Source organism: Seriola lalandi, unplaced genomic scaffold, assembly GCF_002814215.2.
Source record: "Seriola lalandi dorsalis isolate HSWRI2012SDOR001 ecotype SW California unplaced genomic scaffold, Sedor1 jcf7180002054684, whole genome shotgun sequence".
In the NCBI taxonomy this organism is placed as follows: domain Eukaryota; kingdom Metazoa; phylum Chordata; class Actinopteri; order Carangiformes; family Carangidae; genus Seriola; species Seriola lalandi.
Genome location: NW_019525237.1, coordinates 1,232,830 through 1,253,163, shown reverse-complemented (window position 1 = coordinate 1,253,163; position 20,334 = coordinate 1,232,830). Strand labels below are relative to the sequence as shown.

The 20,334-nt window shown below is 41.0% G+C and overlaps 1 protein-coding gene across 1 annotated transcript in view; it reads right to left on the bottom strand.

Annotated features, from left to right (window-relative positions):
- LOC111667134 (PR domain containing 6) overlaps positions 1–20,334 on the bottom strand; it is a 31,425-nt gene that overhangs the window by 4,480 nt on the left and 6,611 nt on the right. Inside the window, exons 2-3 of the mRNA XM_023422728.2 lie at positions 16,547–16,928; positions 5,595–5,771 (exon numbers count right to left, since the gene is read on the bottom strand). Of these exons, the coding sequence (XP_023278496.2) occupies positions 5,595–5,771; positions 16,547–16,928 (559 nt within the window). The remainder of the gene's footprint in view (positions 1–5,594; positions 5,772–16,546; positions 16,929–20,334) is intronic.

Genomic DNA, 20,334 nt, shown 5'->3' with positions numbered 1-20,334 from the left:
ACACACACACACACACACAATCCACCTGTCAATAATCTATCTAGCAGGTTGGGGTCGGGATTCCCATCTCTCTCTCTCTCACACACACACACACACACACACACACACACACACACACACACACACACACACACACACACACACACCAGCCTGATAAGGCAGCGTCACTGTCACTTCCAATAGAAAGAGAGACGAGAGGGAGCTTTTAGTCTGAGCAGGAAGGCGGTGTGGGGGCTGTTAAATGTATATAAATGTGTGTGTGCTGGATGAAGTGTGTGTGTGTGTGTGTGTGTGTGTGTGTGTGTGTGTGTGTGTGTGTGTGTGGAGGCTCTTCAAAGAGAAAGCTGCGTTGAGGTATTGGACTCAACAGCCCTGAAACAAGACTAACATGCTGTTAGATAGATAGGAGGAGGGGGGAGGAGGTGTTGGTTAGATAAGGGAGCAGAGACACATTTTTTTGTATCGAGCTCGGCTCCAGATTCGACTCAACAACAGACGTTTAGAGGCTTTTTGACTTCAGGGTTTCTTCATTATAAACCTGCAGTTAGTGTCAGTTTGTAACATGATCTCTGTCGATGCAGGAAACAGGATTGAGTTATTCATCTAAGCAGGACCGGACACACAGGACTTCTTGGCTGTGCACACATTTATTTTTTAATTATTAAAAAAAATATGTATTTATTATATATTTATATGTATATATATAATTTTATTTATGTATTTATTTATTTATTATTATTTTTATTTTACTTATTTATTATATATTTTTTTATTTTATTTATGTATTTATTTATTATAAAATAGTGGTTTGGATTTAAACTTGTCCAAATCCTCCATGTCTGTGCACCCTTCAGACCAAAACTGCCCCTGTTTGGACAACTGTGAAATAATGACACATTCATTTTTGGTTTTGTTGTCTTCTGAAGAATTGCTGAAAACATTAAATTAACACCTCACATATTACTGTGAGGGTCTGCAAGTTGCAGACTGGAAAGTGGAGCAGCAGATTCACTTGCACAAACTACTTCAACATGGTCAAGAGCATGGTTTGTTATTGGTCAATTGATCCACTTTCCCCCGTCAAACAAATCAACTGATCATGGTGATTTAATATGAGAAAGAAGAAAGTGAACTTAATAATAAATAATAAAATGAACAAACTTTAAGTGACCAATTCCTTTGAAAACTAGAGGCAGTAACAGAAACTACATAGATTTTGAATCTCCTACATTTGTTTTTGCTTCACGAAAACAGAATGAGAGAAACTGAAGACGTTTCCCATCAGACATCTGATTCTAGTGAATGTTATAATCCTGCATGAATGCATCTGATGAAACAGACTCGAACATGTTCCTGTAGTCACATGAGACCTAAGTATTACAGTTTGTATGTTATGTGTATTTAAATGTGTGCGTGAGGATCGTACGGACTCGTAAACAGCAGAATTCATTCTGGAAACATTTCCAGCAGATGGATCTTCCACTTGAGTCCTTCTCATTTTGTAAATTTCCTTAAAGCACAAGAAAAAGAAAACAGACGCCTGACTGAACGGAGCCGCTCTGCCCTCAAGGTGGACGTTCTTGCTCCTATTCGCCTGTAAATCTACAAAACCACAGCAGCTACCGACATCAAAGCGTCTCTGAAGCTTCTCTGTCTCAGTGACTTATCCACCAGGACAGACACGAGGACGGTTCTCCCGCAGAACAAAGACCCGAGCTGAAATAAGGCGGCTGCAGTCTGCTGGCTATTGACCAGCGGGGAAAAATAACTTTGAGCAGTTTGTCCTGACAAAATGACAGAGGCAGCTTTAATCAATTCTCTCTCAAGGATCAGTGAAGTTTCAGCTCACCTCTTATCTTAATCTGGTGTGTACGACAGGACAGAAGGAACCGCTGACGGGACCCGAAACAGACAAGAGACGTGTTCAAGAACCGTTAACAGCAACGTTTAAATTTACTGCTGGAGAATTCAGGCCACAACTCAAACAAAACACGACTTTTACTACAAAACCAGCACAAAAGTGTCACCGTTTTCTCCCAGAATTCACTGCTGGTCAACTCATTTAACATTTCTGATTCTATTTAATCAGGTGATTTACTGTGTTGCTTCTAGAGCCAAACCCACGGAGAACAAACAGCTGTTAGACTCTTTTAGCTCATTGTTGTGGTTCTCCAGCTCTGTCTCAACTCAATCTCCCCGGAAACCAAACAGCAGTTATTTACCTTTTAATCTTTTAAACCTGTTAATGCAGCTGTAAGATTAAAATATAAAATTTTTATAAAACATTCTGTACCTTGCCAAGACGTTAGCTGAGATGTTTTGTTGTGTAATTGTTAATAATAATTATCTTAGTGTGAGATTACCATAAAATTACTCAAATCCAAAACTTTTTGTTGCAGCTTGATGTTTTGAACATTAACAGTATCATAGGAAATTCCTATTATAAAGATACTCTGCGTAATAATCAAAGGTCTGAAGACAGATTGTACAGATTGTGAAGCTCCCTGAGGCTTATTGATGATTCAAGATATTTGGCTATACAAATAAAAATTGACTAGACTTTGAATAAAATGCTGATATAAAGTTAAATTCTATTAAAAAGGTAGAGAGGAACAACGTTTTACTTCTCAGCGCCTTGAAGCCGAACAGAGCAACAATCTTGTAAAATAAAAACAAAGGAGAAAGAAACCAGGAGCATCTCATTACGTCTTGAATCTACTTCCTCTTTTGCCTCCTTCAGATACTTAAAGTTGTGATGTTGATGTTGCGAGTGTTTGTTTATGAACAGCAGAGAAAACGGCGGCAGCAGTTTGACAGGCTCCACAGTCCGGCGAGTATCGGTGCTGAAAAGCTGCCGACCACACAGAATCTCTGCCTCCGTCTCCTCAGCGGGAAAATAAAGTTGAGCGTTTTCCTCCTGACAAAGTGACAGTGGCAGCTTTAATCTATCCGCCGCACCGTCCGAAAGGAGATAACTCCCCGAGGCCATCGATCCGCTAAAGATTTCTGACGCCCGTCCATGATTGTCTTTGTCCCGCTCTGCCTCCACCGAGACTCTGAAGTGCTGATGAAAAGGTTCGGGGTTTCCTCCGATTGCTTATTAAGAACGCTGATTTGCTTTAACCGTATTTCTCGCCTTCACTTTTTACACCGTGATCTCTTGTTCCACCACGCTCTTCCTCTCCCTCGTTTTCTCCCCCTTTCTTCTCGCCCTTTCACTCCCCACATCAATGACAAGTTCTCTGATTGCTTATTAAGAGCGTTAATTTGTTTCCACCAGCTTTCCCCTGATACGTGTCCTCGAGATTTCCCACAACTCAAATCCCTTATTTTGCTTTCTTCACTTTCTTTTATGTCTCTTAGTCTTTGTCCTCCTGCCCTCTGCCTGGAAGCTGACCTCCTCGTCCACTGGGAGTGTCCTTATTGTCCTGCACTGCTGACGGGATGACAGCAGCGTCCAGAAACCCCTAATTGCTGTGTGGCTTGTCCTCTAATGATATCAGTCTGCACAGAGTGAAAAAATGGAAATGAGCGGCCTCGGCGTGGAGATTCATTATCAGGCTGCTCGCTGCTGCGATCCGGGTTCTTCTGTATTTACACTGAATGTTGTGGAGCGTTTTGCTGATGCTCTCGTCCGCAGTGATTTACGACGAGCTAAACACAAGAACAAGGCGGGAGTTTCTTGATGGTCACAGACAGCTGATAGTGAAGCACGTAAAAGGTTAGAGGTCACACCAGCTTTGACGGGAGATGCAACAACATATTTCCCATATTCCACAGAGGGATCATGAATTATGGAAAAACACGTAAGAAAGAAATAAAGTTTTGTTTTTCTGTTTTTGAGGGCCTAAACAAATTTCTGCCCATCCCCCCTCCCCCGTTTTGTAACTATAATAAAATGTAAATAAAACAGGAGAATAAAAAGATATTTAAATGGTTTAGTTTCCCACAGGTCTCACACCACTGCTTTTTGCTCATATTAATTTATTTTTCTTTCCTCCATGAAGAAATGTCCAACGTTTCAAGCTCAAACTGGCTGTTCGTTGTACTTTTCTTCATGTAATACATTAATATGATATAATATAATAAAGATATAACTCACAAAGTCTTTTGGAGTCAGCACCTGGACAAGAGAGATGTGGAAGAGTCTTTTAACAGTTTTTAATTAGCACAAGAAAACAATAAGATTAATCAACATTCACCCAGGAAAAAGAGGCGAATGACAGTGACATGAAGTGTTTTTTCAGTGTTTAAATATTTGTAAAAGTAATTCCATTTTTGTGTCATGCTTTGTTAAGAAATTGTTCTATTGATTTAAGAAATGTAAATCACTCACAGGCCGATACGTCTTGAATATTAGTCTTTATAGTTTATTCTCCAGAGTGAAACCAGGTGACATGTTGTTGTCATTGAAGTTTCATTTGTTTTAACGCTCCGTTCGTTTACTCTGACTTGTCTGTTGTCTGGCTGCATTGGTCTCATTGAACCAACAATCAACACTGATCCTTATTTATAATTATGAGCATTTCTTGGTCATTTCATGTCACTAGGGTCAGGAAACGCCTTTCACATTAAAAGGAATCCATGCGACCTTTGACCCCCTGAGTTGATCTATGGATCACTGAGCTTCATGCTGCTCTGGACACAGTTTGAGAGTCATACAGCATCATTCTCACGATGGTTGTGTTCTGGAAAATCATCCAGCCTTTCTATTGATTCAGTAAGATTTCACTTCACTTAAAGAACTGTACGTGCTACAGCTTCTGGAAGTCTCCAGTTCTTATCATATAAGACGTTAGCAGTCTAAATCTCGGTAAATAAGTGGATGTTTCTTTTAGCACCTTCACAATAAAAGCCTTCTGGTTGTTAGTCAGTGGACAGTTTCTACTGTGAAGCAGCAGCAGCAGCAGGAAGTATTCAATTTACATCAGTTTAAAACACCAATAGATCGAAGCATGGCAAAGCAGAAGGTGTTATTACATGGCAGGTGTCAGTGTGTGTAGTTAGTGGAGCAGTAACGTTTTATTTGAAAATCAAACTTTTTTTTTTTAAGTTTAAATTTATATTTAAGGAAAAAACATGTATTAAAATAGTACAATACTGTAATACTGGAACAAGACTGAAATACCTTCTTGTTCAAAACATATGAACACAGCTGGCAGCAGAGGTTTAATAATGTCTTGTTAACAAATACAAAGTGAGAGCTTATATTAGTGTTTAGTCTCTTTGTTTTTGCCTCACTGTTGTAAAGGAGTCGTCTGAAAGGTTGTCACCTGAGTGATTAGGTTTTGTTTAAGTTTGTGGTTTTGTTGGTTTCATTTGGGCCAATTAAAATAAATGATATGGTTGTTTTCATTCATGTTTAGAAAATGTGACATCAGCAGTAGCTCGGACGCCGGCACATGACAGCTGGGGTGTCAGGGAGAGGAAGTGAGGGTGTCAGCAGGCAGTTAACAGGATGTGGGCGGGTGTTAGCTGGGTGTCGTGTCTAAGTGAAAGTGGTCAGCCCAGCTCCAGTCTGCGGCGGGCGGGAGGGAGCAGAGGGTTGGGTGGGTCGGATGGGTGGGTGGCTGGGGGTACTCACTGTTACTTACTTGAACGGCTTCTCTCCGGTGTGCGTGCGGATGTGGTTGTTGAGCGTTGTGGCCCCGGCGAACGCTCTGCCGCAGTATCCACATTTGAAGGGTCGGTCGCTCGAGTGCGTCACCACGTGGTTCCTCAACTCCGACGGCTGAGAGAAGGACTGGGAGCAGTGGCCACACTGGTACGGTCTGAGAGAGGGGGGGGGAGGGGGGAGAGAGAGACAGGTGAGAACAGGAGGGTACAGAGGTGGTTGTCCAAATTCTAAAGCTGTAAATAAACTTGAATTAACAAACAAATAAGACAAAGAAAAATTAACACAACATTCAAATAAACTAACAGACGTATAGACACATAAGAATAACACAACAACAACAACAACAACAACAACAACAAATGAACCATAAAAAACTCAGTCAGGGACAAAAACAGACGTTAGACACAGAAACAGACGGAGAGGAACCACAGTGTTAGGTCTATAAACACACACAGGGCGAGGGGAGTCGGACACTGCTCCGGTAACCATGGCAGCATGACCCTCATCAACAATGCAGGCCTAGATCATGACTGGATCATCTATCACCGCAAGAGTATGTGTGTATGCGCGTGTGTGTGTGTGTGTGTGTGTGTGTGTGTGTGTGTGTGTGTGTGTGTGTGTGTGAGGAACAGCAGTGAGAGAAAGTGAGATAGAGACAGTAACAGAACAAGAAAAGAAGAGATATAAAGAGATTGTGTGTGTGTGTGTGTGTGTGTGTGTGTGTGTGTGTGTGTAGCCCAAATGAGAGTTCACAGTGGGAGAGAATCAGAGTGAAACAAACAACCAAACAATAGCTGTGTGTGTGTTAATAGAGTGTCCTGCTTCCATACAGCAGCAGATCTAATCACACACTCTTTCTATTTACTGGGTTGAACACAGCCTCCCAACATTATCAGCTGATTGTGTTTTAACTTGCAGGACTCTTCCAGCATGGTCACAGTGTCCGCTCATATCTTGTAAACCTTCTCTGTTTTGGCCTTTTATCATTTTCAACCTTTTATTCCATTTACAGATATTAAAAATAAATGTAATAATAAAAAACACATGTACACTGCAGGGAGATCGGCTCAATTGCATCGCACAAGATGTCTCAATAATTGCAGGCAGCAAACAAGCATGAAAACTGTGGAATAAAAAGAAGATGCTTGTGAACTCGTGAATGTATCAACAGATTCTTACTCACTCGTAAGTCACAGAGTTTTTAGTCTCACACTAAGACTGCGGATCTTTCCCAAATAATTGTTTGTATTTATTTTGAAATGATTTTCCTTGTGTTCAATTTACCCTTTCCTCCCTCATGTATTTAATGCCGTCGTTACACCAAACAATTCACATTCCTGCGCCTCCCCAGAGTCGTGTCTGTGCTCGCTATCAACTCGGTTTGCTGCTTCCTGGGAAGTTGACAGAGAGCGTCACTATTTGCACGAGTCAAGAACGTCGAGACGAGAAAATAAAAAGACACATTTAAGAAGCTCGGCTGATCCGTCTTACACCAAACGATCAAATGATGCAACTCTAGTAAAACTCTCAAGATTTTGTTCTAACATTGGAAATTTATCTGTGACAGTGAAATCGTTGTTTGGTGTAAATTACTAATGCTATTGGTTGTGACGAGGGAGGAAGGACGTGGGTCATTAAGGTCCCAGATCCCTGAGACTGAGGCGCAGCTCAGTTTGTGTTTCAGAGGATCTCATTCCTACAGCGACGAGTTGCTGTGCATCAGTCAGCAGAGCGTATTGATGAGCAGACAGCAGAGACACTCGCAGCTCTGAGGTGATTAGCTGCTGTCTGTCTTCTGTCAATCACATTAAGGAGCCGATGAAGAGGCTGAGATCCCGTTATTAAACCTGCTTGTGATGACAGTTAGCAGGGACACTGTTAACACTGTGATGATTAGTATCGGCTCCATCACTGTTAGGACTGTTGGCATCATCACCACACAACGGCACCTACAACCAACCACCGTCTCTACTGTTCAACTGAGAACTGATCATCAATATAAAATCCAATCAGTCATCATCTTTACAAACTGTCAGGTCATTGATTATTACTCCTACCAGCGCCGTCATCAATATCACACCTAATCATTTTCGATATAACTGTAAGCAGCAACAATACCGCCATCATCAATGCCACTAATATCTTCAATCAGCAGCAGCTGCTCTGATCCAAAATCACAAAGTAAACTTGTTAAATTAATTTATTAACTGATCTTGAAGGAAACTATTTAATTCAAGGAAAATTTGACGACAGAATTTATGGAACAAAATACAAAATAATAACAATAACTGATGATATAAACTGGAGTGAATGCATGAGATGAGGTTTAAGAAAGATAAATACATAGATACTTTATTTATCCCCTAGGGGAATTTCAGGGGTCCAATAGCTCATTAGTAATAATAATAATAATAATTATAATAATAATAATAATAGTTAAGAATAACTGATAGACAATAATAATAATTACTTAATCAATACTTTTTAAATTACATTTTTGTGGATCACAATTATCAGCATCATCACAACATTTGGATCTGAGTGAAATACAGTTAAAAACACTGCAGTGTAAATGTGCTGAAAACTGAATTCAGGTCCAACAATGATTTTTTTTAAAGGTAACTCTTGTTTTTGGAGACAAAATATTATACTTATGAAGATGTTGCTTTATAATTTTTCTTGAATTGTTTTGTTGTATTTAAAGTATGTGTTTGTTTTTCTGACTAAACGGCATTTTAACCTTAAATTCACGATGAGTTTTAACATGACATTCCTATATGAAGCTCTCATCGCCATATTTCTCCATATGTTACTTGTATATCCCTCTAAGACAAACATTACATGTCTCCCCTGTATCTTCACTGTGTTCTTTATTAGTGTGTATATTAGCTGTGTGTGTGCAGCAGAGAAAATAAAGTGACTGTGATTCTGAGACCAATAAGACAAAACTGTGACATCAGTACCTAACAAATAGGTAAACACCCCAGAACTAGAATAAAACAAATAGACCGACATCTTCACCGCTCCAATAAATCACAAACACCTACTGTACCCTGAGAGGATGTACAGAGAACACACACACACACACACACACACACACAGGAAAGTAATAAGAGTAAAATAGTGTAATATAAAATCGAAAAATTCTCACTTGCAGTTTTCCACATAAAAGGCGTCTCGCCGTGGGGGTTGGTTCATTTATCAGCCGGCTGGTCTATAAGTTCACGCCTCAGTGGGCCGCACCACTATTTATTAGGTGGGTTTTCTATGAAGAGCTGCATTGATTGTGAATAGTTTAAGTTGATGAATGTGTGGATATTATTTATTAAGGCAGCAGGCCGGGAGATTAATGCCCGGTTATTGTTTATTACAGTGGAGAGAGGAGGGAGGAGGAGGTGAAGCATAAACACCTCCATCACACACACACACAAACACACACAGGTATGTGCATGTGAGGTCGAAATATTTGCACACAAAAGCACATGCAAATATGTTCTCGTGCACAAATGAATAAGAATCTGCAAACTTGTGAACACAGTCGTACATATGCATGAATGACCACACACGATTTCTACCGCTCTGTCGTTTAGCATGAACCTCACACAACTCAGAGAAGCAGGACAGGAAAACATCCTCAACAACGGAGGCTCAGTCACATTAGTGACAAATACAACAAACACAAACATGTGCTAAAGCCATGTTCTATACACAAGAAGTGATGAGAGCACAGCAGGGAGGACGTCACAGAGCGCTCCGGCTTAAAACACAGTTTGTTCAAGAGAAAAGTCGAACCTCGCTCAACTTTTGATGAACTTGAGAGATCACTTTGAAATGCGAGCAGTGTAACGCTACTGTTTACTCAGTGAGCAGGGAAACATTGATGTGTCAAAGTAATGAAAAAAACAAAACAAACTATAGTGTTTTGGCAACCTACAACTCATGAATTACAAAACTCAAACTAGACTTCCTGAATCACATTTCATCATCTCACAGGAACAAACGCAGCCTCTTCTCAGTCTGAGCGACCGGTTAGACTTTTCTTTTCTTCTTAAACACCAAAAACGCAGCAAAAGAAAAGCTTTGAATTAAACAGGGCTACAACTAATGAATATCTTTATTATCTTTATCATTTATACAATGTCAGAAAATAGTGAAAAATGCCCAGTGTAATTTCCCAGAGCACGAGGTGACGTCCTAAATGTCCCAAAAAGAATCAGATTATAATTCTGTACAACACTGAAAAGCAGAAAACCCTTAAAACTGAGAAGCTGTGATCATTTCAGCTCTATAAACAAATTAACTTTTCTTTGACTTATATTTCTGTGGACTTTACAACTGACGCTATAAAACAACCTCCCTCCCTCTCGCTCCCTCTCGCTCAGTACTGATGTTATTACTGTGCAGAGCTGAGTATCATCTCTCTTGGTGCCTGTTAGCATCACACGGCGTTACAGCCTGACGGTGTTACAGCCTGTTGACAGCACAGTCAGCCAAATATGTTCAGAGTCAACACCGCAACAGGCTAACAAAACACTAAATAGATGCTTCGATGTGGTTCACAGGCAAACTAAAAATACTTGTTTTGGACGGGTGATGAGAGTAGAACCGACTGTGTCATTCCCACTTAGTATCGCCTCCATGTATGTGTGTGTGTGTGTGTGTTCATGTGTGTGTGCGTGAGATCTATAAAATTAGTCATTTTCAACACGTCTGTTAAATGTGGTTCAGGACAATAAACCTTGCGTCGCCTTTCAACACAACATGTGGTAACAACAACAGTGAGTGTCAACGTTGTCACTGTGTCCACACCTTTAACACATGAGCTGCTGAAAGAGGCAGAATGTGTGTGTGAGACCCGAACTACAGGTCCGTTACTAACAGTGCATGGGAATTAAGTTTCCTGGCGCGCACACACACACACACACACACACACACACACGTTTTCATTTCATTTCGTCAGGGGTCGAGAAGGTGGTCGGTTTGAAAACAGTAAACTAAAAAATAAAAAATAAAATGTCCATGTTCAGGAGTTTCATCATCAGCTGTGTGTTGTGACCAAAACATCTTTCTGACTTCTGCACTGCCAAACAAGGAGAAACCCAACAAGTGGATTTCTGTGTCAGTCTCTCTCGTCAAATCAAAAGGAAGGGAGTCTAGGCAGGTTACTTCATTGTGACTTCAAAATAAAAGCCCATATACAAGTAGCTTAAATGAAACAATGTATTTCCTGTCGACACCGGATCCAAGGCTCGATTAGAATCAGTGACACCAGCGGGTCTCAAATTGTTTTCACGTCGAGGACCCCTGAACTGACAAATTAGACACAGAACCAGATCTGACCAGATTCCCTCCCACGCTTTTTTCTTTTGGATGTTTTATTACAGAAAGTGTTTGAAAGCCACGACCAAGATAGTTGCACATTCTGCCCTTGTGTTACGTATGGATGGAAATGTAGTGAAAATAAATTATTCCACCTTTTGCTTGGGACCCCCAAGAACACCCTCAAGGACCCCTGGGGGTACCCGGACCCCACTTTGAACCACTGCTCAAAGCTTTTTACTTTTTCAAAGGATGCTCTTTTTAATCTGTATTTAAGCAATAAGTAAGTTCCATGAGCAAACTTTGTTTAATATATTATTATATATTATCTATAATATTCATTATAGATAATATCAATAAAATGTTTAAACATGTCTTTTAGCTAAATTTCTAGTTTCAGTGCTCTGAGCTTTAAGTTGATTTTAGCCTCGACCTCAGTGAGTCAGTGAATCAGTGTGTGTGTGTGTGTGTGTGTGTGTGTGTGTGTGTGTGTGTGTGTGTGTGTGTGTGTGTGTTTGCAGCGTGCAGTGATGCGGGGTGAAGTGTGTTGATTGACCCGTATGGAGTCGGGCTAATCCATATGGAGTTATATCTGCGCTGTGAGGACGACTCCTCTGTCCGCCTCGTATGAAGACATTATTCCCCAGAGACCAGCAGCTATAAATCACTGCTCCAGCCTCGTCAATACCCAATCAATGGCTCTCTGAACAAACACACACACACACACACACACACACACACACACACACATATATATACTGTATGTATGTGAGCAGACATGCGCACATCCAAATAAAATCACTGGTAGACCCCCAGACAAAAACATTACACTCCTCTTCCTCCACAAACATCCATCTCTCTCGTTGTTTCTCTCTCTCTTTCACTGTATTGACCAAACTATTAAAGCAGAAAGCTCATATAATGTCCTCTCATCAACCAGCTGCACTCATCAGCTCAGCCTAGGACTAAAACCAAGCAATATGGGTAGTGTAGTTTATGCAGGAGTTGTAGTCATTAAGGAGATCCTGCAAAGGTTTTTATCTATTGATGTTTTCCAAAGAACACTGGACACTTAAGCATCAATTTAGCGTCATTTGTTGCTGTTTAATGGTGCGTTCACTGCCACTCTCAACCTGCTTTTGGTTCATCTGATCAGGTGCAATGATGCAAGATGCCTTGAAATGTCTCGGGCCTCTCAGAACTGTATTGTGACTCTACTACATAAAACTAGATACGAGCAGCTGCTTTGAAAATGAACTGAACTGTGGCATCAAAACAAACAGCAACAAGAGACAAAACACATTTATACTGGCGTCAAACATGTTGAAATCCACTTGTGCAGATGCAACACAAAGTAGATTTTTGTTTTAGTGGCAAACATGACAGATAAAAATAGACTTTGAGGGAATTTCTACGAGCCCGTCCATCACAGTGATGGATCATTATCGGTTACTCCTGCAGCTACACACTGACAAAAAGAAAAAAAAGTCATTTTTCAACACATCTGTGTTAGTGTTAAATGCAAATGTGTCCTCAGTGCCTGGTGATAAATCTCCTAAATGTCAGCTTTTTATCAACAGAGAGAAACAGTCTTGCTTCGGCCTGACATGCAAACAGTTTGACTTAATTGTGTTTTGAGAATTTTCTCGGCTCCGAGCAGAAAGTGATGTGAAAACATGAAAGGAGCGACGCACCTTAACAACAATAAATCATTTATTATTTGAGACGTTACTCTGATTACAACAAAAGTTACGAGGCGCAGATTCTTACATTCTGTTGTTCTGAGGGATAAAAAGACGCAGCGTCTCGTGTCAGTTACACAACTGTCTCGTATTTGATTTGACTCAATGTGGACACAGTTCAGTCAGTACGTATTGATGCTGTTGATTACCCACAATGCTCCTCTCACATCAAAACTCCCCGTCAGCTGCAGCAAGTCAGGTCTGAAGACCTTCATTAGAAATACAAGCTGAGTTCAGTGAGAACTGACAGATCATGTTTGTAAAGATCTAATGATGAAGGTCAAACTCAATAAACAACAATCTACAACAAATATATAATTAGTGATAATTGAAAAAGGACTTAGAGTTTAACAGTCATTAGTAATTGTTTGAGGTCCCAGAGGTCTTGATGGAAAATACCAACCTGAGCACTGAACACGAGAGAAACCTTGCATCATCAAATGTTTTGTATCTTTGATATTTAAATGAGATCAAGGAGCTAAAGGATGCAGAAGGGCCGAAAGCAACATGGAGAGTCGGAGCCTTTGTGTAGAATATTTTACTTCTGTTTAATTAACTAACGTTGTACTTATTCATGCTGGACGGAACTGGTTTGTCATCATTGTATTGCATGTTAACAAAAAATCTGCAGAATCTGAATTTGGATCAATGCATAAATGATGCTTATTAATCTGTTTGACCTGTTGACGCTTCACCAACCAAAATAAATTATTAAGACAATTCAAACCTCCTTTAAATATCCCCCTGAAAATGAATCTAATATCATTAATATATAAATATATAAAACAAAAAGCTGGTGACATTATTCATGTTCATGTAGTAAATTAGCTCATTGTACAACGTTGAACATGCCCCATTACTGCAGCTCTCACATGAGTAACAGAGAACATTAAATATTTAAATGAACCACTGGAAAAACTGAGGAGCAACGAGCTGAGGCCAATTCATTGACAGATCATTGGTATGTAACAAAAACAAATGACAAATTTAACATTTAATTCCTCTGTAAAGTCAACTCTGTGATGATACACACTTTCAATCAGCTGTAAACTTTCTGTCCTCGGATATACAAGCGTGATTGTGTCCATATGCACATACATGCTTTATTCATAAACAACAAGCCTGCAGAACCAGACCTGAATTGTGGACACTGGAGATCAAAGTGCTCAGCAAAAATACCCCATTTTCACTAAAAGCACTAATGAGTGTTTTAAACACCAGTGCAGTAAACACATCAATCATAACATCAGTGGTTATTAATTTAGGTCATTGCTGTGGTTTATACTGAGCTGTTTTGGTAATATGTCAGACCTATAAGTGGAGATGCAGTCCGTTTATGTTCAGATGTTTTTCCTGATTCATCACTCATCGCCATCTCAGAACTTAAACAGTATCCTGCATCCTGACACCAGTTTAAAACTGAACCGAAAGCACTTCCAAGGCCTCATCGACATAAACAAACGGCTCCTCTGATGATGGATTTTGTTGAAATGACACACAGGGGAAAAAACGACACGGAAGAAGAAAAAGTTCAGAAAAAGAAACAGTCAGCAGAAAAAAACAAACCTGAAAGAGATGGAGCTGAGAGGTGGTGTGTGTGTGGTGTTTTTTTTCATGCTGATATAAAGAGCCATCAGTCTTCAGCTCCAAATGTTCCCATCAAGTAAACATCAATAAATATGTATGAAGGGAGAGAGGGAGGGCGAGAGAGAGAGAGAGAGAGAGAGAGACGGGGAGAGAGGCGTTAAAAAAAATCAAGAAACAGAAAAAAGAGAGGTCAATGGTGAAAAAGCAGAGGGCCTGTATTCAGAGCAGCCACACTGCTCTAATGTCTAAAGACACAAACCTGCCTCTTACAGATGGATGACTAACCAAAATAAAAACAAACATAAAGGATGTCAGTGGAGCTATTCCACCACGAACCTCCAAAACAGCCACAGTGCGAATGAGTGCAGTATGAAAACTCTTCTTCTAGAGCATATTCCCTGATGATGGTGAAGAGCACTGTTACTCCAGAAGTGTTTAAGCTAAAAGACCCTAAAACGTCCTTAAGAACCACTAGAACCACCTCGAGGACTTGTTGGACCGTCTTAGTTGTAGTCAGAATCTCCTGAAGGACGTTTAGAACCACCGACAGGAAACCAGGAACCTCCACAACGACCTTAAGAAACAGGACCTGTAGACCATCTTCGTATATGGCTGTAGGGTACGGCCACACTACTACGGTTTCGTTTTAAAACGCGTCTCTTTTTGCTACGATTTCCCCTCCTGTGCCATGACCGTCCAGAGTTTTCGAGCACTGAAAACTGGGACTTTTGGAAACGCTGCTGGACCCGTTTTAGTTTGAAAAACTCCAGTTTGTGTCGTCGTCCGGACGACAGAAACAGAGACCTTCAGAAACGATGATGAAGACACCCACAGTCTTTCCCTGATCGGGTCTCACTGCCTCGACTGCCAGTGATGGAAGCGACATGGACAATGAAAAGTGTTACAGACCTCGTTGTCTTTGCTAGCAGCTGTTGTTCAGTTAAATTCTGCAGTTTAACACTGCAGCTCTCTCTGTTGTTCCTCCTTCAGAGTATTTTTTGCAACTAATCAACTGCAGAGTCGACAATCTGCTTCCTGTTTACACCGGATTGCACATGTTCAACGTGTGTGAATGATCACGCATGTGTGTGTTTTCAGGTGCTGAGTGAACGTAGATAGTTTCTGATACGGAGCTGAAACGCTCTTCTGGACGTAGTAGAGTGGACGTAGCCTAAATTGAACTAGTTGACGTTTTCCCTACCTAAGTTCTGTGTACAACGACGGAGCAGAGACATAAAATCTGCTTTGATAACATGAGGTCTGAAGTGGATGCTCCTTGACTCTTGACTTGAATCATCAACATTCAGGAGTCTGGGGGCAACAGGAGGAGAGCCTGAAGAGGGGGGCAGGACTTTGGCTTTTCATATGGACAGGTGACGCTGTGATGGACAGACTGGTCATACTGGTCTAACCCCGGTCCACATGAGTGTGAGGTACAGTGGGGCTTCAGAGCTCCAGGACTCTGTTCTGTTTGGCTTGTTCAGCTGAATTTTATCTGCTCCTCTGTCCCATAAAACCTTCCTATTGACAGGCAGCTCCACATCGACCCTCCCTCCCCCCTCCATATCCAGCCCACATTTTTCTTCCCTATGAGTATTAGTTTATTGAATAAGTGGCATCTGTTTTCCTGGCCCCGTCACCGTAAGGCGAGGTATTTCTCACTGACGCACAGCGCTGATTTATACGCCGCTCTGATTCTCCCCGCAAAAAATAAAGCTAAGCAAAAAATTTCCAATACATCCTCCGTCCCCCTGACACACACACACACACACACAAACACACACACACACACATCTACTCTTCCTCCCTCCTTCCATGCTGTATATAATTAAGTTGGCAGACGTTATACACACTCGAACGTTTTTACGCTCTCTTAACTCTCATCCACAAAGTCACGCTTTCTGTAACACAAACGTTGTGATGATGAGTCATAAATTACAACGACGTGTCTGGTTTGCCGGCGTCCTCTGAAAAACTGCAGCAACAGTTTAGAAAAACTCTCGTGCTGTGTCACATTCTTGATGTTAATGTTTCAGCTGTATGAAGTGTTTCAGGCTATATCTCAAAAGATATGGAGACATGGAAGTTGTTAAAGTGTCAATTTGCTTCCCTGGCTGAAAGGAAATGTCTTATTTAATTCTCTTTCAAGCCGTTATAGTCTGAATCCTTTGAGTCCAGTGCCAGTCAGGACTAAATTAACTTACCTGTGTTTGTGATACTCTATGTATTGAGTTTATTATTATGCTGATGTTAATAAAGGCGTGTTCACAGATGCTCTTACCTGTCGGGATTCTGCGGACAGACGTGCATCTGCAGCAGGATCCTCTGGGTGAAGGTTTTGAAGCACTGGCCACACTTCCACAGGTGCCAGTCGCTGAACTCGCTGCTCAGCTGGCTGGTGGAGGTTGGGCTCGCCAGGACCCGCTGGTTCTTTGATCCCAGCTGGCCAAAACCAGAGTCCGACTGAACCCCGACCCCAACCTTGTCCAACAGGGAGAAACTCCGAGAGCAGGGGGAGTGGGGGAAGACCATGGAGCGCATGAGGGTGGTGGAGGGGGTAGAGGAGGTGGAAGACGAGGAGGAGGAGGGCTTGCCATTTTTGCTGAAGGACTGGAGGGACTCCTGCCTGGTCATGGCCTCCACCACCGTGGCTGGGACGTTCACTAGAGACAAAGAGTAAAAGGACAGAAATTAGTTGGTTACGCATGGATTTGGTGATTTCACAAGAATTTTGATTTTCAAAATAGAAGTTCACAGAAGTGAGAAAAAACAAAAAAAATTCTTACAACAGATCTTTGGGTTCTGCCAACATTGGTGACTGTTAAGACCACGATAATTTCGAGCCAGTGGCATCCTGACTTAGACAGGCTAGGGTCGTCTTCAGGCATGAACTCAAACAGAACAGTTTACATCACCTGTGTCCACGTTCAACCAGATTCTCTTACAGCTGTGACGAGCATGTTTCTACCTTTCTGAATGCTCCTTTATACCAATCGATGCTTTAATGTAAATGTCAAGCAAAATGGACAGGAACGAAAAAAGGATCTACGAGTCTTTCGAGACTTCACCTGCCACCTCAGGTGACACTGGACCCTATCATCTGTCCTGGACTCCACCAGTCTGAGGGTCAAGGTGAAGCTCTACGTAAATCTCACATGGTAAAGAGCTGTGGTCACTGCCCAGCAGACTTAGACTTCCTCTGTAGAGTCTTAGCCTACAAAGGAAAGGGTGAATAGCTTCAATCTGGAAGGAGCTAAGAGCAGAACCGATAGTCCTTCGTGATGGAACGAGTCAGCTGAGGTGGTTCTTTCAACATCTACTCAGGACACATCCAACTAGGACGGGTCTACTGTGGCAGTCCCAGAACGAACCTGAGGGATTATTTATCTGACTGAGCTGAGGAGGACATGGCTGGGGACGAGGCCAGCTGGGCTAACTAGGCCTGCTGAAATCCTCAGAGGTTGGGCAAACCACAAAAAGTCAAGAAAATGCTAAATACAAAAAGATTTACTTGACCTGCTGTCACTGCAACTCAGATCTGGATAAGTGATGGAGAGTAAGTTTTGAGGTGTTTCTCTATGTGTCCAAGTTTTATCTGTCACCAGGATAAGTTGTGGTCCGTCTGCCATGTTTGATGAGTAAAAACAATTCTGATGATTTTGCTGCTGCGATGGAAAGTCAAAGGCAGGACCACATTGTCCGAACTGAGGCCAGAGCTGCCTGACTAGCTCCTGGTTCCAGTGAATGAAATTATGGGTCTTGTTAGACGGACTGGAGTCTGTTAGTTAGTACAGTTACAGTGTTACACGGTTCCTCTCTCAACGACCACAGAAATGTTTCTCAAGTTATGTCTCAGGGCCCAAACTGGGCCCCCAGTCTGATTCTGGTAGGTTACCACATGATGCTGGTCCTAGTTAGTTTTAATATACTTGGAAAAACCCACTGCAACATTTACTGTTACAACTGCTGTTGCTAATGCTGCTTCATATATATATATATATATATATATATATACATATACATATACATATATGGCAAATGCAACTTCTACTGATTGAGATATCAGTATTAAGAAGATAAAGTTAAACTCAAACTGTATTTTATTTCAGTTATCGTTTAAATTATTGTGCATTTGTCCTTTCTGTATTTTATTCTCCAGGTTTTTATGTGTATTTTGATTCATTTTGCTTCTGTTTTGATAAGTGCTTTGTAAAAGAAATGTGAACATAAAGATAAATGTATTAGCAGAGAAGATGAAGAGATTTCGGATACAGAAGTGTTGCTTGTGAATAAAACAGTCAAGTACAAATTACATTAACAGGAAAAAAAAGACATTATATGAAAGTGTGTAAATTAGATTTTGGGTAAACCAGCTGATGCCAGTTGTCCTCACTTGACCCAGGATTCAGCTGTGTTCTGTTCTGTGGTCTGACAGACCTGGAGTCCATAACCCTTCATTATGTTTGAAATGACATTAAGAGGCCTTGTCTTACTTTAACTCGCTCTCTTTTCATTCTGTAAAACTGGTTTGCTTGGAAAAAAGTGGCCTGTGGATTGTTTCACTTCGACACCACAGAGAGAATTTGTGTCACATCCTCTACTGACAGTGAATGACCTTTGGACCACGGCCATGACCTGTTCTAAACCTTAATCAAATAATTTCAGTTCCTTAAACTTAATCAAATGTGAAACATGGCAGCAAAACATCCAACAGTACATCTGGACTTGTTCTGTTATGTTTACGAACATACCATGTACTAATCCAAGAACATCATATTCTCTTTGTTTTTCCTTGTTTTGAGCGTTTTACATGACAGAAATGAGCAGTGTGTCTCTAACATCACCCTTGCTGCACCTCTGCAGTCGGCTTGTCTTGACCATTTCCCATCTTTCATCAGCTCACCTCTGCCATCAGGCCACCAGGCTCCATTGATCCTCTAATAACCTTATGAGGAGATAATTACACCATTTGTAAGTTGCCCGACGGCACTATCGACGCCCGCGTTACGCGCCGCTCGCCCACACTTAATTCATTTTGCTACAAACATTGCATATACAAAAAATGCAAGTCAATACGGTTTGGACTGCGCATGAAATGCATCATCAAAATGGGAGAATTATGCAGATGCAGTCTGCAACATTGCAGTCTGTGTTTTCTTTTTTTTTATAAGGGGTTTGTCTCTTGCAGAGGGTGTGACATGAATACAGACGGAGCTCAGGCTCAGATCCAAGAGTACAAAGTTTTTACAGCCAATTTTCAAGCACAGTATCAGCCTCTATCTCTGTATCAGTCTTCCTGTTTATACATCAGTTCCATTATTTTAACACTCATCCTCCTCCTACTACTCCTTTTCTTATGACTTGCAATATTTATTTATTTTATGAAATAAACATGAGCCATACAAAAGATGACGTATGATACAACAGAAACTCCCTATTCCCACATTCTACCGGTCAGCGACGTGGAGATGTGGGATTGAAAAGAGGCAGGACAGACAGACGTATGAGTTATAGTGATGAGTGTGTGTGGTTTAAAAAAGAAAAACGTCTTCTCTTTGGCATTTAGAAAACTATGTGTCAACCTCTTTAAGCGATTCTGTCTTTTATTACCTCCACCAAGGAGGTCATGTTTTCACCCTTATCTGTTGACTTGTTCGTTTGTTTTCTCAGCAGGATTTAGCAAAAAGTGCTGAACAGACTTGCTCCAAACGCAGTGCAGCGATGGGGAATGGACCAGGGAAGACCGTTTTATATTTTGGTGCCGATCCTGTTAAAGGGGCGGATCCAGGAATTATTTATTTAATCTCGAAGGAAATAATGTTTTGATGTAAAATATCAGACATATTTATGATGCTGATCTGTGAGTTTGAACAGTTTGGTGCTGGTGACAGACGTGTACGATTGTTGGACCTTGGAGGAGGAATGTGCTCCACTGACTCATTCTAGTTTTCTGTTTACATCTGTCTTTTTCTCATTCAGTTTGACAGTATTTGTATTACATTCATTATTATGCAGAACAAAGTGAAACAGTTCGACTGAAAAAAAAAACTGAATTGACCCACAAAGTAT